We start from the raw sequence: 18650 nt of genomic DNA, 5'->3' as shown, positions 1-18650 counted from the left end.
ACACACACACACACACACACACACACACACACACACACACACACACACAAAACTTCAAAACCTCTGGGTCGGCAGGTAAAGGTGCTTGTCATAGGTAGAGGCGCTTGCCACACAAAGTCTGGTGACACAAGTTTCATCCCTGGAAGACATGTAAAGGAGAAAAGGGAGAATGGATTCTGTCACGCTCACCTCTGTCTTCCACGTGCACGCTGCGGTGTGTGCCTCCCCATGTGTCATCATGTATGTACACACATCATAAAAGAAATAGATTTAAAATAAAACACAAAATGAGAGTCTAAGCAGCTTGTTCTTAGAACCAAACACAAGGTAGGCTCCTCCTTGTGATTTTAAATATAACATAGACTTGGTTTGTGTTTGTTTTAATTTTTGCTGTTATCTTTTTATTTTTTTTTATTTTATTTTACAAGTATTAATTGGTGCTTTGCCTGCATGTATGTCTGTGTGAGGGTGTTGGATCTCTTAGAACTGAAGTTACAGACAGTAGTAAGCTGCCATTGTGGGTACTGGGAATTGAACTGGGGTCCTCAGGAAGAGTAGCCAATGGTCTTAACCACTGAGCCATCTCTCCAGCCCCCGAGTTGTTATTTTGAGACAGGTCCTCCCAAATAAAACAACCCTGGCTGGCCTGGAATTTGACGTTTGCAGGCTGATCTCAAACTTGCGACAATTCTCCTGCCTTTGCTTCCTGACTATTGGAATTACAGAAGTGAGCCACCACACCCAGCAATATATATAGATGACTAGCGGAACTATCACATATGAAATTGCTACTGTCCCCGGCCAGCTGGCCTAGAGAAGGAGACTCTCGGCCCCTCCCACTCCATCCTGAACAGTGAGGCTGGGCCTGCTCACTCGCCACAAGAAAGCACAGAACCCCGTTAGTAAACGCCAGACTCAGGGACCCTCGCTTTGTCCCCCAAGACAGCATGTGACCCCCTAACAGCCTCAAACCTCATCCAGGTCTCCCTTATGCCCAGGCTCCACCCTAGAAGGAGGTCACACAGGGGAGAAGGTGTGATTCTCTTTAGTCCCTCACTTGCAAATCAAGAAAGCTGAAAGTCAAAGGGCTGGTTTTAGGCCATGTGACAAAGTGCTACAAACTGTTAGCCCAACATGAAGCCCTCAATGGGCCCATGCTTGTCTCTGCCATTCCTTACAGGTGTACCTCTAACTTATGTTCCCCTCAATATTTTCCCAGGCCTTCCTGTTTTTGCTAAAGATGGAACCCAGCCCCTGACACCCCACCACACACACACACACACACACACACACACACACACACACACACACACTAGCCAAGGTCGCTACCAGAGCCTCAGCCTTAGCCCTTTGCTGGACCTGATCCGAATCTCTGTTCCTTGCCTTTCCCTTCCCTGTAGATATCAAGCAGAGATGGTCTCCTAACTGCTTCTGCACAGCTGTGGTCCCAAGCCCTCCTTTCTGCTCCAGCTCTCTCCATTGGTGTACAGCAAGGTGGCCCTGGTGCCACATCGGACAGCTGAGCATTAGCCCCTGCCCCTGTTGTAGCAGTGTCTTCCTGGAGACTGAGACTTCTTGCCCCTACAAGGGCATACACTGCCCAAGGTGCCACAGCATGGTTCTAGGAATATCCTCCTGTGGCCGCACACCCTCCGCCCAGGGGACTGAGAGACTAAATGGGGTAGAAACAGGAAGCTGCTGACCACAGGAGGGAGAGAGGGCACAGGGCTGACCACAGGATCACAGGCAGCAGGAAGGGACAGACCAGGGTCACCAGAGAGAGGTAAGACCCCCACCAAGTACTCGGAGGCCGAAGGCCAGCAATGGCTGATTGGAGGCAGGGAGAGAGTGGGCAACCAAAAACTCCTGCCCATGAGGAAGGGACTCTGGCTCTCTGTACTCACAACTAGTGCCCCAGGAAATAGAGAGCAAGACCTGCCATTTCCTTAGAAGTCCCCCGGGATGAAGAGGAGGAAGGTAATAGGCAGGTCCCTTGTTGCTGGCCTGTGAAAATGAAAGCTCCCATGCTGAAGAGGGTGGGTTGGCTGGTGGTGGCCCCACAGGGGCTGGGAGTGGAAGAGAGAGGTGGGAGCAGCCCCACAGGTCACCTCAGCCTCCCCTCAGGCTACAACTGGACAATCAGAAGAAAGGCTCCTTGTTCCACCTCCCCTCTCCAGCCCCCTCTAAGCAGGGCATGGGTAAGTGTGCTGGGGGGGTGGCGCTAGCCTATCCGTCACCTGTCTTCCTGCATAGAGCACTCAAAGACTGAACTTACAGAGTCTGCACTGTCCAACGAGAGCCCCACCACCACACTGCACACCCTACCCCACAACCCTCCCATCCCAGAGAGCAGGTGGTGTAATCAGCGTTACAGGTGACTAAGATGAGCCTCAGGAAGGTGAAGTAGCTCACTCAAGGTGACCCAAAAGCCAGGATCTGAGCCTAGGAAGCCCTCTGTCCACTCTAATTTCCTCAGAAGGGAGAATGAATGTGGAGACAGGCAGGTCCAAGGAGGACACAGGAAGGAAAGAGAGAAAGAGGGTGAGTGCGGGTTATGCAAGGCCTAGACCCAAAGGTACTCTTCCAGGGCAGGGCAGTGGTGACACATGCCTTTGCTTCTCACACTCTGGAGGCAGAGGCAGACAGATCTGAGTCCTAGGCCAGCCTGGTCTACAGAGTGAGTTCCAGGACAGCCAGGACTACACAGAGAAACCCTGTCTCAAAACAAAAACAACAACAACAACAAAAAAAAAAAACCAACAAAAAAAACCAGTTAATTAATTAATTAATTAATTTTTGTTTTTTTGAGACAGGGTTTCTTTGTATAGCCCTGGCTGTCCTGGAACTCACTCTGTAGACCAGGCTGGCCTTGAATTCAGAAATCCACCTGCCTCTGCCTCCCAAATGCTGGGATTAAAGGCGTGCACCACCACTGCCCGGCTAATTAATTATTTGTTTAAAAGGCACTCATCCATACTCTCTAGACAATGGTGACAGCCAGCCAGAGGGGACACACCACTCAGTGACAGAGGGGCTCCCACTGCTGCAAGACTTGAAGATTCACTTGTGTTTTCCTTTTTTGTGTGCATTTATGTGTGTGCGCACACACACACATACACACACATGCTCGAGTGTGCACATGCTCACACTCGTGTGCGGGCATGTGCACACATAGCGTACACATGCAGAGGCCAGGGGTCTTTCTCAATCATCCTCCACCTTAGTTTTTGAGACAGGATCTCTCATTGAACCTGAAGCTCACCAGTTTGGCTGGACTGAGTGCAGGGAGTCGTTTGCCTCCATCACAGGGCTGGGGTTATAGCACGGTGCCCAGCTCCTTACATGGGTGCTGGAGATCTGAACTCAGGTCCACACGAAAGCACACCAAGGCCCTTTACCCTCGAGCTTCCGCTCTAGCCCCCAGGGAATCCTCAGCCACTCTGATACTGTGTTCTTGCTTTCTCGGCTGTGAATTTTTTTCATTGTCTTTTTTTGGTGGGGGCACAGAGGGAGGAGGAGTTTGGGGTGGTTTTTTGGGGGGGCGGGGGTGTTGTTTTGTTTTTGTTCCAGTGTTTGTTGTTTAGTCTGGGCTGTTCTAGAACTGACTCCCTCAGCCTCCTGAATGCAGACACAGCACAGCCAGCCAGCAGTGGGTCAATGTGGGCAGGACAGGATCTACAGATGGCTAAACTAAGCACAACAGCCACCCCGTGAGACAGCAGAGTTGGGCCAGGCACCTGTGAAGTTCAAGGCAGAAGTCTAGGAACCTCTCAGACATGAGGTTCTGGAGTCCCCTGGAATCCTCTGTAGCTGTCTTCCCAAGTGAGGCTGGCCCAGCCACTTCCTGCTGGGTAGCTAGATAAACACTTCTGGGGAGACCACACAGAGAAGAAATGCTGGCTCACACCACCTATGCTGCCCCACAGCCTACCAGGTCCCTGGAGCAGCTGACAGTGGCTCCCAGGAATCTGAGCCTGGGCCACCCTTCTCACACAGTGCGCATATTTCACCTGTCTGCCCACCCTCCACTACTGTGCAGTGTCCAGGGAGCTCAGACATTGGCCTCATTTCCTTCATAGCCATGTACCCTTCCAGGCCTGGGCTTATGTAATTCCCTTTGCCTTGATTACTTCTCCACCCAGCCTTTCGAGCCTGCTCCAAAGGACAGTCTCTGACTCCCAGGTCACAGCTGGATCATGTGCTTCCCCTCGACCCAATCCAGACAAGGCCAGGGTCTGATTCTCCTGTGTCTCAAAGGTGGCACATAGTAAATAGCTGATAACTGGGTGGTCATTTCCTGGTTGACACATGAAGCAGGAACTGCAAGTCAGTGGCTTTCCCAGCATGGGGACTGTTTATTCTGAGGCACCTGACACAACTCCACCTCCTGCCCTGACTTCCCAGCACTACCCAGACCCCAACCACCTGCTCCTAACACACCGGGCAGCGCCTTATCCAACTCTTCCCATTTCCAGAAGAGAAGTGAGTCCCAGACAGAGCAAGAGCTTAACCAGGGCCACCTTTGATGTGGGCCTTCATCTTCCACCTTGCTTGAGAAAGGGTCTCTGGTTGCTTTCTGCTGCATAGACCAGGTTAGCCAGCCTCCAAGCTTCTGAACTCATCTGTCTCTGTCTCCCATCTCCCTGTGGGAGTGCAGGAATTACAGATGAATGTCCTACTGTCACAGGTTCTGGTGGCACAATATCTGGTCCCTCCACTTGCATGGCAAGTATTTTATCCTCCGATCCATCTCCTCATCCCAGCCTTAAAACTTCTGATCCTCCTGCCTCCACCTCCCAAGTGCTGGGATTACAGAAATACTATCTATCATACCCAGTTTTTGATATCCTGGGCATTGAACCCAGAACCCAGTGGGTGCTGATCAACCCTAGTCCAAAATGTGGGTTTTACTTTCATTTTATTTTACCTTACAGGTGTTTTGCTTGTATATATGTCTCTGTACCACACGTGTGCCTAGTGCCCTCCGTGGCTGGAAGAAGGCATCAGATCCCCTGGAACTGTTAGAGATAGTTGTGAAATGCCATCTGAGTGCTGGGAATTGGACCTAGATCCTCTGGAAAAGCAGCCTGTGCTCTAAACCACTGAGCTATCTTTCCAGACCTGAAAATGTGGGTTTTCAGGCCACAAGCAGTACAGGTAGGTAAGTGTCCCAGTCAGGTCCCTGGATGTTCAGACTCCCTAGGCTCAGTGAGTCATCTTCAGGGCAGAGGAAGAGGTAGCAGGTGTGGGGGGCACACACAGACAGTTCTAATGGGGAAGGTAGACCATTAGCTAACACTCTGGCCTCTCTTCACCAAGCAAGAGGGACCTGCCTTCTGGGAAAGTATCTGTCCCAGGTTCTGTCCTTCACGGAATGGGTTCCCTTTTCTCCCTGCCAGGTCTTGGAGGGGGCGGAATCATTGCATCATAGTTACAAAACTACACACAGTCCACTGAAGGTCCTCACTAAGGAAGAAGTCTGAGAGCTGACACTAGGAGGTTTGAAAGCCCAGCCTAGCTCACACACCATGGGTACAGAGGGGGCTCCATCTGCCCCAAGTCCTGGGATATCAAATGCTGAATCCAATGACAGGGACTCTCCACAGAGGGAATGGTATAGGAGGGAGTGGCAGGTATACCACAAGCCTTATCAAGGAGCCACCCAGCCAGGGAGCCTTCTGGGAAGCATCACACATACTATAAGGAACAGGTCTCCTTCTACAGGGCAGGACCCAGGTGACACATAGCTAGTGTGGTAAAAACCTAAAGGTACTGATTGGCCAAGGTCCAGCTTCCTGCACCCAGGTGTGGCAGGTCTCTTCAGCCTCTCTGACCTGCCTCAAGGTTCAGCCTCAAGCTCTGCCCACCGCCCTTCTCTGTAGGGTCCTCCAACCTGACCCTGGTTCTCCGCAGGCTTGATCTGGGTCTGCTGAGCCATATCTCATGCTATTTCCGATGTCCACAGAACAACCCTTGACCTTGTTCTATGACCCTGCCAGTCCTTAGGCTGGGTTCCTCCTCAACTGCGCCCTGATATCCATGGGGCTTCTGTTTTGTGAATACAGTCAATGGTCCTACCACTGAGGCTCTCCCTGACAAGACTACTACTGTACCACGTGCTGCCCCTGGGCCACAGGGCTGGCCCTGTGGATTTCTAGAAAGAGAAGCAGCAGAGCAGAGCAGAACATATGTGGTTGCATGAGCCTGGAGGCCATCAGGGAATCAAAGCCACCGAATAACCCACAACATTCTGTAAGCTGCAGTCTGATGACAATGTGGCCAAGGGCTGCCTAGGGTTTAGCTCCAGTTCAGAGACCTACTCCAAAGCCAAGCTTTGTAGGCCTCTAGGACTTTACAGTTTAAAACCTGGGAATGCCCGCATAGATCAACCCTAAGGGTTGCCACTTTGCGTGCCAGAGTCAGAATATTAGAGTCAGCTAATGTGGGTCGAGGGACCAAGTGGTGATGGGCGGTGCCTCCCTTTCAGCCACAACCACTCATTCGAGCCCTACACTGTCCCATTGGTTTCTCTCTAGTGATGTGGGACAAGCAGACCTGGGAAGAGGAGGAAAGAAAAGAATGTCTGGAGAGATGGATGCCAGTGGGGGAGACCCTGGCACCCAGAAGGCTACAGAGCAAGAACATCTCAGCCTTGAAGTGTCCTGTCCTGGGGATGCAGCCACCTACTGCAGCTGGCCTAGCCAGACAAGACTCCCCTGGAGTACTGGGCCACTAAGATTCCAGATGTGGGACCTGCTCTCTATCCTCAGATAATAATGAATAAATGGCTCTGAGAGGTCCTCACAAAATGAAAATGAGGGAAAAGAAGATTAGAGACATGAAGAGGGGGGGTACAAAATGGATCTCTAATCCTGCACCCTCCCTGGCCCACTGAAGCCCCAAGCACAATGCACTCGACCTCAGGTGGGCTCTGTGTCTTGGTTTCTTGACTCTGGAAACCTTCTCAGGTTTGTTCAGTCACCAATACCTTACATGGCAGCGATACCAGGGCCCTTAAGAAGAGCTAGCTCCTGGTTTATTGAGAAAACAGACCTGAGCCCTGTGATAAGGCAGTGGGTAGCCTTGGCAAGGAGCTTGGGGCTGCAGAGGACCCCCCTGGCCACAGTCAGAGAGGAGTACAGCCCCAGCCTGGACTCCCGTCCCCACCTTTGTCTCCACCTCCCCCCACCCGCCACAGTCAGGGAGGAGAGCACATGTACAGCCCCAGCCTGGACTCCCGTTCCCACCTTTGTCTCCAAGATGCTAACCATCTACAGAACTTGGCTTCCTCAGAGGTAAAATAGGGTCTGGGAAAGACAGGGGGACAGGGAGGAAATTAATCTTAGCCCCAAATTGGTCCCCAGCAATGTTAGGGACTAAGCAGCCTTCCAGTCTGCCAAGTTATTGCAATGGGGAATATCTAGGGTAGGGCTGAGTTTGAATCTGCAAAAAATCACCCTGTGCTCAAGGATCTCACTCAAAGAAATAAAATTGCAGTGTCCCCATAAGTCTAAGAAATGTCTGGTCCCCGGGACTGGAGAGATGGCTCAGCGGTTAAGAGCACTGACTGCTCTTCCAAAGGTCCTGAGTTCAAATCCCAGCAACCACATGGTGGCTCACAAGCATCTGTAATGGGATCTGACGCCCTCTTCTGGTACATCTGAAGACGCTACAGACAGCTGCAGTGTATTTATGTATAATAATAAATAAATCTTTGGGTCAGAGTGAGTGGAGACTGAGCGAGCGAGCAGAGGTCCTAAAATTCAATTCCCAACAACCACATGAAGGCTCATAACCATCTGTGCAGCTACATAGCTACAGTGTACTCATACATAAAATAAATAAATAAATCTTAAAAAAAAGAAATGCTTGCTCCCTAGAAAAACACTTTGACTCTTGGCCTCACTTTCCTCACCTGTAAAATGGGAATGGTTAAGAAATAGCAGCTTCTACTGCTGTTTATGACTATACTCAGATAATAACTTATTATACTGGATAAAATATTGTTATTGAAGTAGTCACTTAACTCCACATCCCTCCCAACCACTCTATCCCAGTGATCTAGGACAGAAATCTTTCTTTCTTTCTTTCTTAGCTTTTCTAGACAAGGTTTCTCTGTGTAGTCCTGGCTTTCCTTGAACTCACTCTATAGACCAAAGGTGGCCTCGAACTCAGAGAGCTACCTGCCTCTGCTGCCTGAGTGTTAGGATTAAGGGCATGTGCTACCACACCTGACTCAGAAATCTTATAGAACAGGCTTTTCTTTCTGACCTATAACCCAAAAGATGAGAGGGATGGGGAGATATTCCACAGGAAAGCTGTGGACGATGAGCCCTGAGCTGTGGCCCTTCACCACTCCTGACATCTGTCATTTAGGGGACATATGCCTCCTTGGGCAGGGACTGCCATCCCCAGAGCCCCAGTTCGAATGTACAGGTCTGAGGGCCTGGTTTGGGGGAGGGATAGGTGGACAAGAAGTTATGTTCTCTGTCAGAACTGGGGGGAGGGGTCCTGGTGTAAAATGTGAGCTCTGTGAAAAATATGAATTTGGAGGGGACTCCGTTCCCCATCTTTACCATCAGACACCTGGTAGTCATTCTGAGCACAGAACCTCTTTCGAAAACACAACGTCCTCATGCTATCTGTGGAAGGACTAAGTCTGGTCTCATGGACTTGAAAGGAGTTGAGAGGGGCTGACTGTCACCCATATCCCATACACATGCTTCTCTGAGAAGGACATCCTATCAGTGGAGCCCAAGGATCTGAAGCAAGGTGAGCAGGGCAGTTGTAGGACAAGCGGTACCGGCCCTCAAACAGCCCAGGACCCAGTTCAGGCTTCCAAGAGTTAAGACCCACAGCAAAGGGGGGAGGCAGGGTCAGTGCTGGACAGGCAGGCCCAGAGCCCAGGGCCTGCCTCCCCTCCCCCTCCTCTAGGAACAGAGGCCACTTGTTTGGGCATTGGGGGCGGCTGGCTTTGAGCTCAGCCAAGAGAGTGGAGCAGGGAGGGAGAAGCCCTAGAGAATGTTAGAGACCGAGGTCCCAGGCCTGCATCACTGCTAGCTAGACAGTGCTCCCCTTCCCTTCACCGACTCTTGCTCTAGCAGTCTGTCCTCGGAACACAAAGCCAGGCTCATCATCCCACCCTCAGATGTGGAAAGGGGACTCTGCAAAGGACGGAGAGTGGTAAAGTCACACAGGGCTTGCTTGGCAGCAGGAAGAGAATTCCAGGTGTCCATACCCCATCTTCATAGACATCCAAGAAAGCCTGTCCCAAGCCTTGCTATGACCCAGAACTGAAAACCAAGCTGGAAGGCACTGCAATCTGCAACCCACATCCGAATCCCAAAGCCTCATAGAACATGGAGACCTGGATGAGGAGGAAACTTGGCAGGGAATGCCTTTGCACAGGAGCTGATTCTGGGCATGTGGTGAACTCTGCATGGTGAGGGCTAAGTAAAGAGGCCTGAATGTGCAAGAGAAACCTGGGGCATCGGGCCATCTCCTATCTCCTACTCCTCACAGCCATCAGTAGCCTGCCTGGGACATCTCACTTGCACTCTAGTCCAATGAGCAAATGGCCAATGGAGCAGGATCCCCGGGGCCAGGGTGGGAATAAACTCTAGCCAGGCATAAATAAATCCCAAGGATGAGTTCTCGGCACATCCTCCCTTGCCACCCCTTACAGCCACACCCACCTCCCTTGCCTTTCCTCTGGAAGGTTATCAGTATCCCTGCCCCTGCCGTGCACAAGCTCTGCAAACTGCGACTTAAACTACCAAGGCTCATTCAGGCATCCTCTCCTCCCCAGGTCTGCCCCTTTCCACGCCTGTCTCTGGGTCCCTCTGAATTTCTTCTATAATGACGCTGCTAGGATCCTAGGCTTCCCCTAGCGGGACAGTCACGGCTTTCCAAGTACAGGTATTAGGGTCCCCTGGGCCCAGCAGCAGTCAAATTCTTACCTGGGCATCCCCAAGTCCATCCCTGAATCCTTGCACCCCAAGGCTAGGCATTAGGGAAGGTTTCCCTAAGACACCGGATTTACTGAAACATAGGGCAGACACCTACAGTGCTGGCTCCTAATCACCCAGCACCCAAACCTACCCACGGAGATCTGTGTCCAAACACCTACCTGCCTCCTCCCCAACACCCCCATCCCCCGCCGCACTGCAAGCCTGCTCTAAGCCCATCCACCCACTCCCAGCCTGACCCCATTCAACGAACACACTCCTTCTTTCCGGGCAACTGGGCCAGGTAGGCTCTAGAGAAACCATGCCCCCATTAACTGGTGGGGAATTGAGGCGCAGAGGACGGAAGTAGCCTGCCCAAGGTTACCAACGCCTCAGGTCCAGGACTAAAGTCCTAAAGCTCTGCGAGGCTTTAAGAATGTCAGGGATAGACTAGGTAGGAGTCTTCATTTCTCAGGTGGGAAAACCAAGCTGCCTGAGGCTACTTGCTCCTAAGCCTGCAAGTCCGAAAGCAGAAGAGCTGACGGCTGAAAGCTGGTGTCCATCAGTTCACCTTCTCTGTCCCTATGGGTCTGGCTGGATGACTCCACCTCCAGAGGCGACCCCACTTCACATCATCCCAGGCAAGAGCGCGCACCAGATGACCCGGGGAAAACTGAGTCGGGCCTCACCATTCCCTTCTGAGGAATGGGGACAGTGCAGGCCACAGCTGGAGATTGGGAGGTCCCAGCAACCTCACTGACCTGTTTTGAGCGAAGAGAACTTCACGAGGTGGGACCCGGGGTCCCGGTACCGTCTGTCACACGCGGCGGCAGCCAACTCGCGGCAGCGGTCCGGGCGCGCCCACCTCGCCCGGCGCTTCCGCCCGCCCCACGTGACACCGGGGGACGTGAGGGCGGGGAACCCGCAGGGAGCCGGCCGGTCCCGCCCCCAGCCTAGTCCGGATCTTCAGTACCCTAGGCGGAGCAGCCCGCCGGGTTTGTGTCTCTCTTTTCCCTTAGCTTGCTAAGGCTTTGAGGCTCATGTCTACCATGCCCCTGCTGAGCTGAGACTCCACGGATCCTTGAGTCTCCTTGTCTCGACACCACTGTTCTGGTGAGTCTATCCTCTGGGAGAGGAGACACACACACACACACACACACACACACACACACGCGCACACACACACACCGCGCGCACACACACACTCACACACACCGCGCACACACACGCGCACACACACGCACGCACACACACACACTCACACACACACACACACACACACACACACACACACCATTGGAGGTGTGTGTGTGTTGGAACAACACCTTCCCTGGGAGTCCTCTGCACCTTTCTTCGAGAGTACTCTGCTTCTGTCCCCAGGACCGCATCTTCCTGGAGAAGGTGCTGAGAAAGTCCCATCAGAGTCTGGCAGCTTCTCACCTCCTCCCCATACAGATGAAATCCCCAGACTTGGCAGGCATTTCTGGGTCCTGAGGCCAGGGCTCCTCTGGGACCAGCCAAGCCAGAGGCCTTAATTTAGCTGGGCTTTCATTTTTCCATAGGAACAGTGGGTATATTTGGAAGAACAGCTTTCAATGGGGTGGATCAAGGGGTTTTTGCCCTGAAAGAAGGAAGATACCCTTTAATCAGAGAGCCTATTACATGCCTGGTCCAGCGATGAACAAATTTGTTGTTTTATTTAAAAAAAAAAAAAAAAAAAAAAAAGCTCACTTTTTTTAAGAGTAAAAATGATCACCCTAGGTTATAGGTTAGGAAATGAGGGAATTTTCAGGGTGTTCTTACAGTTACTATTATAGGCAGACCTAGAGCTGGATGTTCCAGGTGACAGGGTCCCGTCCAGGCCTCTCCACTGAAACTGTGCCTCTGGGAAACACTTGACTGTTAGCCCACTAAGGTTTTCTATTGGCAGGGCTTTCCAGAAGAGGTGAACAGGGTCAGATCTTGAATTCTTTCAGACCCCACAAGTTCTTGTGGTGCCAAAAATACCAGAGAAAAGCAGGGCCTAAGACTAACTCTGGGACTCTGGGCATCCCTTGAACAGCTGAGGCAGCCCAGGCTTCCCTCTCGATCTCAATGCAGTCAGGCATAATGTGAGGGCTGGCACCTGGTCAGAGGACCTCACAATTCCTGTGACCAGCCTAAGGCCTTTAACACTAAGTGCAGTGGGAGTGTCTTCACTTGTACCCACCCTCTCCCTCCTCCAGTACCCACCCTCTCTCCTCCAGTACCTACCCTTCTCCCTCCTCCAGTACCCACCCCTCTCCCTCCTCCAGTACACACTGCCCCACCTCAGTTCTGAGGCCTTCAGCCCTGGCCTCTGACCTGTGGGTCCCTCCCCTTCCTTCTGTTATGACAGGAGCCAGTCAGAGTATGCCAGACCAACTGTTTAAAGCTAGCTTGTACCAGAAGTCTGTCACACAGTAGAAAACTTGACCTCTGGCTAGACCAGCTCCTCTTTAGAGCCCTGGAAAATGAGCAAACCACCTTTGTGACCAGCAAAATGAATGTGCAAATGGATGGGGAGAAAGGAAACATGGGGCAGGAGGAGGCAACAAGCCCCATCCTATGTTACACACGTAGAAAGAAGATGCCTATAGGGACAGAGGTCCAGCGAGCAAGAATGGTGTTAAGGAAAATAACTGTTGAACAGAGCAGTGTGGTGCTGGGCAGATGAGAAGCAGGCACAAAGAGATGGCTGGGGCTGTGTGGTTCATTTATTGGGGCCATGTCCAGCCATGCCACAGCCACCTGAGCAGGAGCCCAGTGCCCCCAGAAGGCAGGTGGGGGAAGGGAGGAAGTGCAGAAGGCTCAGTGCCCCAGGGTTCCACCCCAGTCTGGTCTTGGTCCTTGCAGAGAGGCGGTACTCAGGTGAGCGAGGTGTCGTCGTCGCTGCCCTCTCCTCCGGCCCCGCCTGCTCGATCCTCACGGCTCTCTGTCACCGCACTCTCATCGATGTTCTCCAGTGAGTCTGCGTGTTGAACAGACAGCTCTGACAGCGCCAGGCTGGGCAGTGGGCTCTGCTCCGGGTGCAGCCATGGCTTGAAATGAGGCTGGTGTTTCTGCTTCCACTCGGGGTACTTGATGCAGGCCTTGTACATCTTCTTCATGGCCTGTAGACCATCTGAACATTATTAGGGGTGCCTGGAGGGCCATACCCCTCCAGAGCCCTCCTGCAGTGCACAGCAGTCCCCAGTGTCCCAACTACAGCCATTTGTAGACCTGGTCCATCAGCCATCACCTAGGGTTAGCTCCGCCCCTCCCCCATGTCCCACAGCACACAGCCACTTACCTTGGGGGCCAGGAACTGAGATGACTTATTCACCACCCACTTGGGTAAGGAGCCTGTGGGAGCAGGGAGAGGCCCTTAGGCACCCAGCCCCACCCACTGCCAGCCCTCCTCCCTCTTCAGAGTTTGTGGGGAGGCCACCCCTTTTCATTCCTTCTCAAATCCCCCAAGCTCATCTCTGCCTCCACTGTCTCTCTGCTGAGCTCCAGCTCAGAGAAGAAAAACCACAGGGTCCTAGGCAACCACAAGTAACCTGTGGGTTGACATTCTGACCCACCAAGCCCCAGCCTGTCACCTCTCTTCACACTAATGGCCCAGGACTGTCTCTGGTACTCAGCCTCTCTCCTGCCTGTCCTGCAGGGCCCCCTTAACTCCAGTCTATCCTTCCCTAGAATCCATAGGCCAGCTCTCCACCTGTCTCCCTCCCAAGTTCCTGTTCTGTACACACAGAATACTCATTACGAGCAAGAAGCCCTGGCCTAGACTACGGGGTATTCCTGTCCATGACAATCCTGTCAATGAGGTTTAACCATCCTTTATTTATGTGTTCCATCACCAACACACTCCTCATTCTATGACACCCACCCTGGACCTGCCTGGAGAATCACAACAGTGTGTGGCATCTCAACACAGGCTGTTCTGCTGGAGGGGGATGGGCCCTGAAACAGGGAGCAGGCCCTTATTCTGGGAACCTGGGAGTACTGAGTAAGAAGTAGAGGTGCAGGGAGCTAACTGAGGACAAAGGCTGGATGGACATGGAGGTAGGAAGTGGAAGGGGCTAAAGATGCCCGTTCCCTGCCCTGGGCAGGGGCTCCGGCTGGACTCCGAGGGCAACAGAGTTGTGATGGCATTTTAAGCAAGTTAGTCTGAGGAAGTAAGTACTGTTTTTATCTCCTCTAGTAGCTTGTGTGGACAAAGTAGCTGAGAACCAGAAGAATGACAGGCTGGGAGCTGTCAGGGGGTAAAATGGTGAGAACAGGGGCTGAGTGTTAGCATGGGCCTGAATCCCCAGCACTCAGGAGACAAGGGCAGGATGATGGCAAGTTCAAGACCAGCCTGGGCTACAGAGTGAGTCAGAAGAAAGAGAGGGAGGGAGAGAGAGACTAAGTACTGGATTTGGGAGCTGACAAGGAGAAGCTGGCTCCAACTAACTGGCAAATTCTACACAAAGGGGACCAGAGAGCAAACTATTGATCTGAAGAAAGGGTGGGTCTAGGAAGGGCAATGGTGAGTTCACAGTTGGGTACAGCAAGTCTCAGATGTCCAGAAGACATCCTGAGGACAATATCTAGGAGGCTGTCCACCTCAACAGAGACGAGGGCTCAGCTGTCACGGATGTGACTGAAAGAACAGCTTGGAAAACTCAGGCCTCTGGGATGTGGCTGAAGGAGACTCGGAATGCTAGCACCAGGAAGACAGGTGGTTCCAAACTCCCTGGAGGAGCACTGGCCGCCTCGCAGGTCCATTCCTTTCCAACCACTAGCTTTGGATAGACATCCCCCCAGTACTAAATGGCTCCTAACAGACAGCTTTCAGATGGCCTGTCAGATCAAGTTCATTCCCTGTACAAGGGAGGAGCCCGTTGATGGGCTGCAGGGCCAAGCCCTCACCTTTGGGGTCCACTTGGGCCAGGTAGGTGATGACGCAGCTCTTGGGCCCCGTACTCTGGATGAGGTAGCCCGTCTGGATGGACACAGCTCTGACCAAGTCTTTCCGGGGTGGGTATTTCTGGGGATGGAAGGCACAGGGAGGTGAGACTTGCATAGGGACAGAGGGAATGTCTCTATAAGGTACACACACACACACACACACACACACACACACACACACACACACACACGGACCCATAGCTGTTCACATTTCTCAACAACCATGCCCAGCCAGACCTAATGTGGGTTAAGGAAAAATAATCAGGCCAGGTCATCCTTGTCCCCTCATACTGTGTTTTCTCTGTGCCATTAGGAAAGTGCCAGGCTATGTCAGGGCTTAGGAGTGTTTGTGGGCACTGAACCCTTGCCTAGGCTAAATACACCTTGCCTGCCCTCTGTACCCAGGGAGGTCAAGTGAGTCCCACCACAGGATCCTGCCTTCTAGTTTCTACTAACCCATTTATAGGCTAGCCTCATCCCAAGGGCTAGTCAACCATATCAGTTCATCCCACCCACTCACCGCAGAGCCAGCTCACACTACTGTTTCCCTGAGCTACTTGACAGTCCCCGAAGGGAAGTCATTATTCTCAATGTACAGGAAAGAAACAGGCCCCTACGCCTCCCTGAAGACACTGGACAGCCACAGCCCAGCCAAGCCCTGCCCAACACCATTCTGCGCACCCAGGGGAAAGACAGGCCAACTCACAGGGTGTTTCACTGAGTAGTTCATAATGATGTAATCAGCGCCCATGGGGAGCCAGGAGCGGAGGGTGATGACATCACGGTTCTTCAGGGGCTTGGGACACCTCCCTGTAGAAGACAAGGAACAATTCAGTCAGGCTGCTGGCCCATCTTCCTATAAGGGAGGGTATGATGGAGGCCAGAAATACAGGGATCGAATTAACTGCCAGCCTTCCCCATCCCGATAGGGCACACTGTGACACCCCTACCACAGACACACTGTAAAACCAGGAAGCACGGAAGAACCCTTATCCCCACTGTCTCCACCTACCCGTCCCCCAGGGCCTCACACAGCCCTTATCTCATTGCTCTGACTTGTCTGTATATGTGAATATATTTGAAAGACAGACAGTACTGATGATCATATGTGCTTGAAAATGTGTCCCTGTGGTATGTGGCATGTAGCACACAACTGCATATTCATGTGTTTGTGTGTGTCAGTGACGGCACGTAAGCATGCCCAAGGAGAGCGCATGCAGGTCCCCGAGCAGCCCAGCACAAGTGACCACAGGGAGGGAGAGTTAGAGGAGACTTGGTGGGAGGTGGGGATGGAGGCTGAGGGGGTTGGAGTCTCATTCTGTGCCTGCTCACAAGAGTAATATCCTACGTCAGCGTTGACGGTCAATCGAGCGATGTCGAAAGTCTCAATGACATTACTGTCCCACTTCTTTCTGTATTCTATGTCATGCAGGACATCGTAGAGGGTCTCAGCTGGCACGTCACAGCATTCCATCCGGCACTGCAGACAGAATGGTTGTCAGGGCCACAGGCACGGGGGAGTGGGGTGGGGGCAAGCGGGGAGACAGAGGAACAGGGGCCACTTCTTACCACGAACCTGGCTCAGCTCCCCAGAAACCTTGTACCAAGGGACTGTCAGCCCCCAGCTCAGCCCCATATCTTCTTCAGGAGTCCTCTTCGGGCAAACCAGCCAGGCTCCTGCACACTATGTTTATGCCCTCCATATCCCCTGGGAGCAGCTTATGGGCAGACACAGTTAATTCAGCAAGGAGCTTGAGATAGGTACACATTTAAATGGAAAGTCAAATGCCCAAATACACCTTACCACCTAGCCGCATTTGTGTGTGTGTGTGATTTAACTGCTTTGTAACACCAGCACTTGAGAGGCTGGGGCAGGAAGAACACCCCATGTTCAAGGGCCAGCCTGGGCTAGATAGTGAATTGGTAGGAGACCATTTTCCTATTATTCAGCTGTACCCTCAAAGAGCTTCCCATTTAGAGGAGAGGATAGCCGAGCTGTGCATCTTGCTTTATTTAGCCCTTCAAACGATTATAACAAAGCCAAGGAAGGAATTGAGGTTCAAAGACATTAAGTGCCCAGCCAAGGTCACCTGGCTGGTTAAGTAGCAGGGCTGTGACTTAATCCAGCTCACATGTCTAGGAAGCAAGTAAATACAGAACCAGAGTTCTCAAGATCCGTACTCAAGAAGGTGAGATTCAATGTCCTTGTTCTATCCTGCCCCCAGAGCCCAACCCCCATAGCAAAGTATAACGGTTTTTTCCTGTGTAGTCTATAATACTCTCCCAGAAGTGACATTCATCCAACACAGGAAACCCACACACTTTACTCTCTACCCATGAGAAAGTGAGTACACTCAGCTACGAGAGAGGAAGTGCTGCCCCCTCTTCAGCAAGAACAGGCCTGGGCACAATGAAAGCACATGATAGGCTGCTGCTGGCTAAGGATTCTAAGTACAAGAAACACACTATGCTCTACACACCACTTCAGATTACAGAAACTACAGAGCACAGAGGAACAAGCTCAGTGACCCCATGAGAACAAGTGTAGACAAAGCCGGGTGCTGGGCTCTGCAGAGCTACCAGTCTAGTCTATGCAGACGAGCTGAGCTTTGTCAGACAGGTGTCAAAGTGAAGGGACTGGGGGACTGGCCATCACCATTTGAGTTTTTGTTGTTATTGTTGGTTTGGTTTGTTTGTTTGTTTTAAAGATTTATTTATTATTATACATAAGTACACTGTAGCTGTCTTCAGACACACCAGAAGAGGGTGTCAGATCTCATTACCGACGGTTGTGAGCCACCATGTGGTTGCTGGGATTTGAACTCAGGACCTTCGGTAAAGCAGTCAGTGCTCTTACCTGCTGAGCCATCTCATCAGCCTGGTTTGTTTGTTTTTGAGACAGGGTTTCTCTGTGTAGCCCCATAGACCAGGCTGAACTAGAACTCAGGGATGTGCACACCTCTACCTCCTAAATGCTCGGATTAAACGCGTGGGCTTTTTTTGTTTGTTTGTTTAATGATTTATTTTTATTTTATGAGTATTGGTGATTTGCCTCTAAGTGTGTCTATGTAAGGGTGTAAGTCCCCTGGAACTGGACTAACAGATATTTGTAAGCTGCCATGTGCCGGTGCTGGGAATTGAACTCAGGTCTTCTGAAAAGAGCAGCCTGTGCTTTTAACTGCTGAGCCCTCTCCAAGCCTGAGCACCACCATCTGTAATATGTGACTCTGGATTGTGACACGTCAGCTATAAATAGGACATTCTTCCTCCTCCTCCATTTAACCAGAGATTTGATCTAGGGCTTCATGCATGCAAGACAAATGTTCTGGGTCTGAGCTAAATCCCTGGGCCTCTTTTTGCTTCTTACATTTGAGATGGGATTGTACTAGGTTTCCCGGGTTGGATTTGCATTTGTGATCTTCCTGCCTCAGCTCTTAAGCGCCTCAGATGACAGGCCTGCACAGCCAGGTCCCACTTACAAGAGACGTTTTTGGGGCCAACTAGAGAAACATGAGGAGGATCTGAGTCTTAGATGCACTGAAACTGTACGGAAACAAATGGTGGGCATTTCTGCCCCACCCCCCAAAGTACATGACAAAGAGCAGTGAGGAAAATCTATGCTTAGAAAAAGCTCAAGCTGTATATTAATTTGAAAATTAATATTACCAACATATACTATTCGATTGAAATCCAATAATATGAGGAATTGAAAATTTGTTGATTGTCATCCAATGCTCTCTCTAATTT

The 18650-nt window shown here is 51.6% G+C and overlaps 2 protein-coding genes and 1 long non-coding RNA gene across 5 annotated transcripts in view; 1 reads left to right on the top strand and 2 right to left on the bottom strand.

The window, feature by feature from the left end:
• Positions 1 to 10834, bottom strand: part of Arap1 (ArfGAP with RhoGAP domain, ankyrin repeat and PH domain 1) — a 64645-nt gene extending 53811 nt beyond the window's left edge. For both annotated transcript variants that reach the window (XM_031387584.1, XM_031387583.1), the window contains exon 1: positions 10709 to 10834. The gene's annotated coding sequence lies outside the window, so the exon portion shown is untranslated. The remainder of the gene's footprint in view (positions 1 to 10708) is intronic.
• LOC116102669 lies at positions 1679 to 7558 on the top strand. The gene is made up of 3 exons (XR_004123256.1): positions 1679 to 1783; positions 4935 to 5157; positions 6537 to 7558. It is a non-coding gene; the product is annotated as an uncharacterized LOC116102669 (long non-coding RNA).
• A 1830-nt stretch (positions 10835 to 12664) lies between the features above and the next one.
• Positions 12665 to 18650, bottom strand: part of Stard10 (StAR related lipid transfer domain containing 10) — a 30416-nt gene continuing 24430 nt past the window's right edge. For both annotated transcript variants that reach the window (XM_031387579.1, XM_031387580.1), the window contains 5 exons: positions 16236 to 16383; positions 15610 to 15713; positions 14865 to 14982; positions 13258 to 13310; positions 12665 to 13078 (listed from right to left, as the gene is read on the bottom strand). In XM_031387579.1, the coding sequence (XP_031243439.1) occupies positions 12833 to 13078; positions 13258 to 13310; positions 14865 to 14982; positions 15610 to 15713; positions 16236 to 16383 (669 nt within the window). In that variant the 3' untranslated portion in view covers positions 12665 to 12832. The remainder of the gene's footprint in view (positions 13079 to 13257; positions 13311 to 14864; positions 14983 to 15609; positions 15714 to 16235; positions 16384 to 18650) is intronic.

This window comes from Mastomys coucha, unplaced genomic scaffold (assembly GCF_008632895.1).
Source record: "Mastomys coucha isolate ucsf_1 unplaced genomic scaffold, UCSF_Mcou_1 pScaffold21, whole genome shotgun sequence".
Taxonomy (NCBI): domain Eukaryota; kingdom Metazoa; phylum Chordata; class Mammalia; order Rodentia; family Muridae; genus Mastomys; species Mastomys coucha.
This window is presented reverse-complemented; position numbering and strand designations above follow the sequence as displayed.